The 10,001-nt window shown below is 57.7% G+C and overlaps 1 protein-coding gene across 1 annotated transcript in view; it reads left to right on the top strand.

The window, feature by feature from the left end:
* SKOR1 (SKI family transcriptional corepressor 1) overlaps positions 1-1,536 on the top strand; it is a 9,877-nt gene extending 8,341 nt beyond the window's left edge. The window contains exon 3 of the mRNA XM_019503805.1: positions 1,407-1,536. Within this exon, the coding sequence (XP_019359350.1) occupies positions 1,407-1,536 (130 nt within the window). The remainder of the gene's footprint in view (positions 1-1,406) is intronic.
* The last annotated feature ends 8,465 nt before the right edge of the window (positions 1,537-10,001 follow it).

Raw genomic sequence — 10,001 nt, 5'->3', positions numbered from 1 at the left:
CTGCCCCAGTGAGGCCGGGCCCACGCACACGCCGGCCCGGGACACGCGGGCCGAGCATGCGGGGCCGGCGCGCGTGTCCGTGTGCTGTGTTGCTCGTGGTGCCGTGTTCGTCGTGTCCCCCCGGCCCCGCTCTGGCTGCGACAGCACTTTAGAGGGCGGCCCCCGGGGGCGGCGGGGACCCCGGCCCGGGCCGCCCCGCCGCGGGACCGAGCTCCTCTGCTCCGCTTCGGTTTCGTTCTTTAATAAAAACCCGCCTGGAGGAGCCGCCTCCGCCTCCGCCTCCGCCTCCGCCGGCTCACTTCCACGCCAAGGGCCCGGGCCGCGTGCGGGGCAGGGCGGCGGGACGGGGCTCACGCTCCGGTGCAAGGTGCGGAGGGAAACCCGGCGCCAACGCGGCTTCCCTCCGGCATCGGAGCGGCCGGATCCTTCCTCCGGCATGGGGAAGGGGCTGGTTTCTCCAGCAGCCCGCACCGAGGCAGCCCTCCCTGGCAGGGGGACGGTGCCCCTTGGCGCGGTCCGTGGGGCCGAGGGCTGCCCGGGGGACTCCTGGCCCCCCGCGAAGGTGGCCAGCCCGTGGCTTTTTGCCAGCGGCGCGCGTCCCTCTAGGACGCTGGCTTTTCAAACCCGTTTGGAGGAGGCTGCAACGCTCTTCCGAGGCTCCTAGCTGGCCGCCACCTCCTCGGACCAGGCCCTCTCACTGGCACCCATAATCCCCCCCCTCCCGCCACGGTCACCGGGAGGGCATCTCGATCCTCGGCAGATGTCGCGGCGCGGCTCTGGAGGTGCCACTGAATTAATTCCCAGAGCAGGTGGCGGACTGGGCTACTTAAAGAGGATTTCCCTTTGCCTCCCGGTGCAGGGATCCAGCCTGCCGGCCTGCGCCGCACTGAGGACACGCAGGAGCCCCCCCAGGGCTCTCGGGGACTGGGCAGGCGAAGAACAGGGTGAAAACCCTCCTGCCCTTGATTTAGGCTGCAGGATTTTTGCATCGGGGAAGGAAGGGGCAGCGGTAGGAGGGGGAGAGCCTGCTTCCGCCCTCTGCAAAGCGCCCGTGAATCCTCTTTTCTTATCCGAGGGGCTGGCACGGTCTCCCTGCCTGGACACAAGCACGGGCTAGTGTGGGGGATGTGGCCGTCTTTCCTCACGCCCTGAACGCCCGCATCTGGAACCACAGGAGATGCTGCCACCTTTCGCCCCCTTGCCCTTGCATGCTTTGCCCCGGGATAAATGACCCCCTCGGAGGACGGGCTGCGGGAATCAGGCCCCGCGGGTGTGCAGGAACCCCCCGCCCTGCGGAAAGGGCTTGTCCCGGGCCCCCGGTGCTGGGAACTGGAGCCACTGGGCCCTGAGCAGCTCGACATGACGACCTTGCAGTGTTTGACGCCTGCTTCGCCCTCCTTCTGCAGAGGCAGAGGGCAAGGCCCTGCCCGGAGCGTGGCCGCGCTGCCAAAGGGCGGCCCACCGGCTCGTCAGGGTGCAGGGGAGCCGTCCTTCCCGCGTGATGTGCCACGCGGATCCTGCCCCCCCGGTGATTAGCCGGGCTCTTGTGCTGGCAGAGGCGATGCCGGCACCGCTGCGCTCATCCAATTCCCCGGGGAACTGCGGGCCGTCTCCATGGGCAGCCCACGCTTACCCGGGGAATCGGATCAGCGCATCTCCTCTCCCAGCACAAGACCCCAGATATTTCCCCTTAGGTGAGAGCCTGCGTCTCCTGGGCATTGCTGGGGGGGTGTTAAAACAAGCCAGCGGGCCTGCCGGAGAGGTGGCAGCGGCAGCCTTCCAGCTGCGATGAACTGCAGCGCGCTTAGGAATCCCTCAGGGTGGGTTTGCAGAGATAAGATGCGATGCTTTCTGGCCCGACTGACTTATTTTAAATGATTCCCTCTGTACCCCCGACATTTCCAGCTCTTCTCCTTCAGCTGTCGGCCCCGAGCAGCGTTGTCCACTCTTGCAATTTTAGCCTGGGTCTCCGCAAGAGCCGGCGTTGTATTTCAAGCTCCGGCCCCTGTAGGCAAGCGATTGCATAAACGTTTAGGTTTTCGGGCTGGAAACGCTGTGCCGGTGGCCGCTGTGGCTGGGGAGGGGAGCTTGCCAACAAGCAAGGATCTACGTGCAGGTGGAAAGCTCAGGAACGAGTTGAAATGAAAATAACCCAGGGTGCCCGACTCGGCCACGGCTTGAGCTGGCAGGCAGCCCCTCGGCGAGCAGGTTTTTAAAGGTGGGAGGCTGCTCCCTCTGCATTACAGACCCACCAGCAAGGGCCACAACTGCCCCCTTGCTCTCCACGAGTCACTCCTGCCCCTCCTCCGGTTTCTTTCCCAACCTGGCCCTGCTGGCTTGCGGCCTGGCACGTCACTCGGGGCTCAGAAAAGGCCAGGGCCTGTGTTCAGAGCTGGGGGCGAGCCCAGCCGTCCCTCGCTCCCATCGGGAGGGGAGACTGGCAGCAGAGGATGCGCTGCGAGGGGGGCAGCAGACACTGGCACCCGGTGTTTGGCATTGCCCGAGACCAGAGAAATCCCTGCGAGCGCCCACGGAGGAATCGGGGCATTTCTACGCGGCTCGTGCAGGGGGCAGCTCCTCGCAATCGGGGCAGCTTGGGAAGGGGCCCGCTCGCTGTGGTTGCGGTCTAGGGCGGGTTGGCCTTGGGCGCCCTCCCTCCCTCCCTCCCTCGCCGGTTTCGGGAAGCGTCTGCGTGCTGGTGATGTCTTGCTGCCATCTGCTGGGGAGAGCGGCCCCGGGCCGGCTGGAGGAGCCGTACAGACGTGTCGAGGCTGCGGCAGAGAGCAGGCCGCGGGCGCTGACGCAGCGTCTGGGGATGGCAGGGCAGCGGGTGAAGCGCTCATCTAGCGAAGCTGCCCTGCAGCCCCTGAGTGCACCGGAGGAGCAGCTGGGGTGTCTCGTGCGCCCCTCCCCATGCTCACCCGGCCTGGCCCCTGGAGAGCTAACCTTCCTGGGCAGCTTGTGTCTGGGGCTTGCTTTGCCTGGGGGGCCTTGGCTGCTTTCCCCTGGACTGCGCCCGTGGTGAGGCACAGAGCAATTAATGTAATTGGAACTTGGCCCAGACCCTCGGGCCAGCCCCCGCGTGTCCGGGTGAGCCCGGCTGCGGGACGCTGGGGGCTGGCCGCACAACACTGCTGGGCGCTGGCTTTGCACCGCTTTGCACTGCGCCGCCAGCCCAGGGCGTCCCGGAGGGATGCTAACCCTCCCCAGCCCCGATGCTGGGGACAGGCAAGATGCAGCGAGCCTGTGCGTGACAGCAGCTGTCACCGGGGCTCTAATTGCTTTGGGCATGGCGCTGGGAGGAATGGGCAAATCGGATGACCTCTGTGAGCCCCGGCTGAATGCAGAGGTTAATAATACTGTGCTTTACTGGCCCACTGGGAAATGCGATAGCTTCCACCTAACTACCGCTTGCGCCCTAACATGCGGACGCTGCTCCCTACCTGCCGGTGCGACGCACGTTGCAAGACTCGGTGGAAGAGCCGGCCCCAGTACCAATCTTATTGGCGTGGTGTGGCCTGAAACATCTGGTCCAGCTAAGCTGTGACTGAAAGACATAGAGGGGTAATAAGCGGTGATGGCTTTGTGGTTCAGTTGTCGGCGACGAACCCCCCGCAAAGGATTCCCGTGCTACTGTGGCTCGTAGTCACCGACATGGGGGGGGCGGGTTTCATCTCGGACGGTTCACTCTGAGAATGAAGGTGAGAAGCGCCAGCACCTGTCTGTTTTCGAGGCTTCAAAAAAGACGAGTGCCAAAATGAACTATTACGTGGTATTAATATTTTCACACCACTTAACTCTCATTAAAATGTACTTTGCTGAATTTAATATGCGACTTCAAATGACACAACATATTAAGTGCTTAATATACTAGAAATTATGAAACTATTATAGTCTATGTAATATGAAATAATTAGAGTGAATTAAACTTTACCAGCAGAGTGAAGGAGAGGCTTCATGTTTTTGAGTCTTAAAATAGTCGGAGGCAGATAATAGTCCCTGAAAATAAACAGCTGGGGTTAGGATTTTTAAATAATTAAAGCAGAAGAAGCCTGCGACGGATCCTAGATCCTGGGAAGCAGACGGTCTGCTCACTGGAGCTGATGGAGTTGTTCTTTCAGGCCAGTGGCACGGCAGTTTCAGGGAGCTGAGCACCAGCCTTGCCAAGACGTCTTCCCATATGCCGCTCGCTTTCCCCGGGTGCGCGAGGCTGTTTGTTCGGAGGGAAGGTGATGTGGCCGCTCCCTGCAACAGAGCTCACGGCCAGGCTGCTACTTAGCCATACTTCTGTCTTGACAAAGCACTTGGAGGCCGTCGATTCGTGAGGACCTCCCGTGGCCCTGCTTCCAGAATCAAGGCTGGGACCCTCCGGGGGGGGGGGGCTGGTACCCCCCGAGGGCTTGCGGCGGGTACAGCCCAGGCCTTTAACTCTGAGCAGAGACTCCCCCTCTTGCAAATGATTATGCACAGACTTAACTGTAGGTGCCTTAGCTGTCACGGCTCAGGGTGCAGGTGGGTCAGGAGACCGCTAAGAGCGGTGGAGCAAGTCATAGGATCGTAGGGAAGTTGGAGTGGAAGGGACCTCACAAGATCATCTAGTGCAGCCCCTTGCTGCAGACAGGATTGTCCCTGAGTTGAACTATTCCAGCCAAAGCACAAAGTACCTGCAAGGTCAGAGGCCAAGCTTAGGCCCTATAAGAATAAAATCAGGGTGTGCTCACTTCCCTAAGGTGCCCTTCACCGCAGCCTCCCAGCACTAATATGGGAGGATCCAGTTGAGTGTGGAGTAGATCGGGGCTTCCTGCACCTTCCTCTTCCTCGCTGGAGCCAGAGGCCGGAGGGATCAATAGATTATCTGGGCCAGCATATCCCAGGCCTGTACGTTTTGCACAGGCTCCTGCCTGGAGCTCAGCCACTTGTGTTTGGTGGCAGTGTCTCTTCCAGGCAGGCAGCAGGGACGGAGGATCTGCCGTTTCTCACGGTCGTGTGTGTCTGCGCCTGGTGAAGAGGTGTGCCGGATTCCTGGTTGAGATTTGCCTCTGCTTCAGCTCCCAGCCACCGCTTCCTGCTCTGCCTTTCTCTGCTGGATTCAAGAGCCATCGGTTCCCGGTATTTCCTTCCCGCGCAGGTGGTCGGTAGATGCTATAATGGAGTGGTCTCCTTTCCAAACCCTTGTTGGCAAACTAAATGGGCTGAGCTCTCAGCTTCTCCCTCTGGGGGGCTTTCTCCCTCGTGCTCTCTCTTCGCTCTGGCACCTGTCCCCAGGGGGAAAGTCGAGCGGGGCAGTGCCCGGCAGGGCTGGGGCTCAGCCTGGTATCCCATGCCCTGACGGCCCCGTGAGGAAAGCCCTGAGAGCACCGCGCTGGAGGCTTGGCCACGGTGCACCAGGCAAAGTAGCAAGGGAAAAAAAATCACTCGATTAGGGCGAAGGTGATTGCATCTGGGCCCAGAGCGTTCGACTAAGGGACGTGGCCGCTGGAAAGTACAGGGGACGAGGGAAGGAAAGGAAGCGAGAGCCACATCCCTCTGCCCCAGGCCTGCCGTGTGCCGATTAGATCCGGTTTCACGGCCCCGGCCAGCTCCCCGCTGGCTCCGGGTGAAGCGTGGGAGCCTTCTCGGAGGGGACGTGTCCTCCCCGCTGTTGCTGCCTTCTCACTGCGCTCTTTGCAAGGAGACAACCCTCCTCCTGGCCAGGCAGCTCCCCCCCAGGCTGCTCGAAGGCTGCCAGGCGAGCGCCCGCAGGCCTACGCAGCAGATGAAGCCGCTCTCATCCGTGCACGAGATGCATTGCCTGGGTCCATCATCAGCAACAGAGATGGGAAAAACTCTGATAACTTGTGTGCTCCCTCCCTCTTCGCCCTGGGGCACTGACGTGTCTCGCTGCCCAGAGGGAGGGGAGAGCGGGGCAGCGAGGTGCTCAGGCCCTGCCCCGCTGGGGGTGATGCTAGGACGTATCCACAGCCTGCGTGACTCTCTCGCGTCTCCCTCGCAGGGGTGTCCGCTGCAGGCGGCGTCAATCCGGCAAAAGGAAACGGGAAACCAGCTTCCTGAAGCAGGGACCTAACTTTCCCTGAGCGGCATCCTGCCGATTTCCCATCCCAGCCGGAAGAAATTAGCCGCTGTCGGTAGGAAATCACACCTCTCTCCGTCCCGTGGGGCAGTGGCCGATGTAGCCTGTAGTCAGGGCCGGGGGAACTCGGAAAGCAATTGCTATTTTAAACAATTGCTTTCTCCACTAATAACCTCAATGACAGAAGGAGCCTAGCAAGTGTGTTTGAAAAAAAAAAAAATCCCATCACCTGCCATTATATAAAGGGGACAAGAAATAGGGCCCTGCAAATGTATCAGAGCGCTGTACTGGGTTTGAGTACTAGATGAATACTAGGGAAGTTAAATTGAAATGGAGAAAAAACATCATCTGAAATGTACCCTTTTCTGTTACAGGAATCCTTCCCATCCCACCGGCCGGGCTATCAAGGAGCAAACTTTTCGGAAAGGCTGAGGGGGTCAACACATGAGCGTTGCAGGAAAGCAGGCCGGAAGGGAGTCCGTGTCTCTGATTTTTCAGGTATGTTTTGCTTCTGGGGACAGCATAGGAAGAGGCGTTGAGTCATTTTGCAAATCCGCCCTCCGTTGCATTGCCGTGTTAGGACTTGTCAGCGGGGTTAGTGGTTAGAGGTGGGATCCTTGTTTGCAGCACTTCGGTCTGGCCTGGGATGGGGGATAAAACGTCCAAAAGCCTTTACCCCACTTCACTTTGTAAATCACTCTGGAAAAGTTTTTGCTCTTGGCCTGTGATTTTGGGGAAGGCAGGGAAGGAGCAGCGTTTAGCCAGTCAAGGTTGAAAATCTCAACTACGCTTGACCTGCTGCTGCTTTTCTTTGCGTTGCGCTAGTGCAAAAGGACTTTCTCTGCCTTTGACAAATGCATGTAGCTGTGGAGCTAGTATTGGCTAAGACCCTGGAGGCTTGGCAGCCTGAGTACGGTAGGTGCCAGGGCAGGGTTTGTGCTAGGCACTGTACGAACGATTAACAAGACAGTCCGTGCACCAAACAGCTTATAATCAAAGTACATCTTAGAAACCAGTTCAGCTGGAAGCATAGTCTTCACTGTGTTCCCGGTACACTGCGAGCAGGACTGGGTGTTTTCCTCTGTGGATTTGCACCCCTGCCACACCCCCAACTTCCAGCTCAGCGGGCGAGCGTTGAAAAGGAGCTATCCCACCTTTGCCACCTGGAGTTGCACTGGGCTTTTGGGCTGCAGGTACCAAAAAGGTCGAATCAAACAATCATAGAAAACGAGCGCTGGAAGGGACCTCGGGAGGTCACACCTAGTCCAGCCCCCGGCTCCAAGCAGGACCAGCCCCAACTACATCACCCCAGACAAGGCTTCATCTACCCAGGTCTTCAAAACCTCCAAGGATGGAGATTTCACTACTTTTCTGGGTAACATGTTCCAGTGCTTCACCACCCTCCTAGTGAGAGAGTTTTTCCTAATTTCCAGCCTCAGCTTCCCTTGCTGCAACCTGAGCCCATTGCTCCTTGTCCTGTCATCTGCCCCCACTGAGACCAGTCCAGCTCCGTCCTCTTTGCAGCCCCCCTGCAGGGAGGTGAAGGCTGCTATTCAATCCCCCTCGGTCTTCTCTTCTGCAGACTAAATCAGCCCATTTTCCTCAACCTTGTCTCACAAGCTATGTGCCCCAGCCCCCAAACCATGTTTGTTACCAATTCTCCAGTGTGTCCACATCCTTTCTGTAGTGGGGGGGCCAAAACTGTACACAGGACTCCAGACATGGCCTCCCCAGGGCTGAATAGAGAGGGAGAATCACTGCCCTCGATCTGCTGGCAATGCTCCTCCCGACGCAGCCCAGGATGCCAGTAGCCTTCTTGGCACCAAGGGCACACTGCTGGCTCCAGTTCAGCTTCTTGCCCCCTGTCCCCCCAGGTCCTTTTCTGCAGAGCTGCTGCCCAGCCCGTCACCCCCAGCCTGCACCGGTGCAGGGGATCGCTCCCTCCTCAGTGCAGGACTTTGCACTTGTCCTTGTTAAACCTCATGGGATTTCTTTTGGTCCAGTCCTCCAATGTGTCTAGGTCATTGAATCCTAGCCCTACCCTCCAGTGTATCTACCACTCCCCCCAGCTTGGTGTCATCTGCAAACTTGCTGAGGGTGCGCTCCCTCCCATCGTCCAGGTTGTTGATGAAGACATTGGACAAAACTGGCCCCAGCACTGATCTCTGGGGCTCTCCACTTGATACTGGTTGCCAACTAGTCATTGAGCCGTTGATTACTACCTGTTGAGCCCAACGGTCCAGCCAGCTTTCTGTCCACCTTACCGTCCATTCACCTAATCCATTCTTTCTCAGCTTGCTTGCAAGAGAGCTGTGGGAGAAGGTATCAAAAGCTTTGCTAAAGTCAAGGTACATCACATCCATTGCATCCCCACATCCACAGAGCCAGTCATCCCAGCGTAGCAGGCAGTCAGGTTGGGCAGGCATGACTTGCCCTTGGTGAATTCATGCAGACTGTTCCTAATCACCCTCTTCTAGTCTTCAGTGATGAAGATCTAGTCTTCATCATTGCTGCGGCCCCTGACTGGGGATGGGGGGAACTGTAGTCAGAACAACGTGTTGGGGGAGGAAGATAACACACTCTGTCAAATTAATACCTGAGGACCAGATCGCACTCTTTACCTCTCTCCAGCTAGACGACAACCTGCCAGGCACTGCAATGGGGCAGCACATCGACATCTGTCACCTGCTCACCTTGGCATTTGACCCAGAAGCATTTGCACTGTCTGAGGCAGAACGCCCCACATTTCCCCAGTGACCCACTGCATTAATACAGACATTTAGCTGCGGATGTGGACACGGTCGATGTAACAACCTACTACGTAAATGGCATTTTATTAAAGACCCCAGGTGTGAATGTGGCAAAATCCGAAGTATAGCACACACCACGGAGGAGGGTCCTGCTGTTTGTCATTTTAATGGCTGCATTGAAGACCAACACCAGGCTATCGATGATGCTATGCCATGGCTATCAAATTTAAAATGATCTCTCTAGCCTTATCTCTCGCTGCTGTTCTTTATAGGATGCCCACTGCCATTCAGCTGATGTATTCTGTAATAATAATAATAATAGCGATGATGATGATACAGATGTAAACAGTAATACATGAAGTGGGGATACGTGTCTCACTCCCACAGTGGGATGGAGCAATCAGAGGTGGTATGAAAGCAACCTTGGACCCCCCCACATTGCTTCTCACTTCACAAAAAAAATCATTGGTAGAAAGCACTAACCACCCTGAAGGCTTTGCTAACTGAAAGCTGCCCACACTCAGGGTTGCAGGGATTTGTCCCCAACATGGGGCAGGGTGGTCCAGGTGAGGGAGATCCCCTGCCCTCCATCAATGCTGACCTTGTGAAGACGCACCTTGAGAGGCTGGACGCCGTCAAGTCAGCTGGCTCTGATGGGTTACACCCCAGGGTACTCGAGGAGCTGGCGAGCATCATAGTCCAGCCCCTGGCACGGGTCTTCGAGAGCTCCTGGCGCTCTGGTGAAGTGCCCGAAGACTGGAAGAAGGCCAATGCGATGCCTATCTTCAAGAAAGGGAGGACAGTGGATCCGGCTAACTACAGGCCCATCAGCCTGACCTCTATCCTGGGGAAGGTCTTGGAAAAGATTATCAAAGAGGCCATCCTTAACAGACTAGCTGAGAGCAATATCCTGAGGGATACCCAGCATGGGTTTGTTACGGGTAGGTCTTGCTTGACCAATCTCATTTCCTTCTACGACCAGGTGACCTATCACCTGGACAAGGGAGAAGAGATTGATGTCATATATCTTGACTTCAAAAAAGCCTTCGATCTGGTATCCCATGATCACCTCCTGGCAAAATTAACCAACTGTGGCCTTGGGTTCACCATGATCCGCTGGCTGCAAATTGTCTCCGTGGTCAGACCCAGAGGGTGGTGGTTGACGGAGGTCAATCATCTTG

The sequence above is a fragment of the Gavialis gangeticus genome, unplaced genomic scaffold (genome assembly GCF_001723915.1).
Source record: "Gavialis gangeticus isolate Ggan-Ray unplaced genomic scaffold, GavGan_comp1, whole genome shotgun sequence".
NCBI classification, from domain to species: domain Eukaryota; kingdom Metazoa; phylum Chordata; order Crocodylia; family Gavialidae; genus Gavialis; species Gavialis gangeticus.
This window is presented reverse-complemented; position numbering and strand designations above follow the sequence as displayed.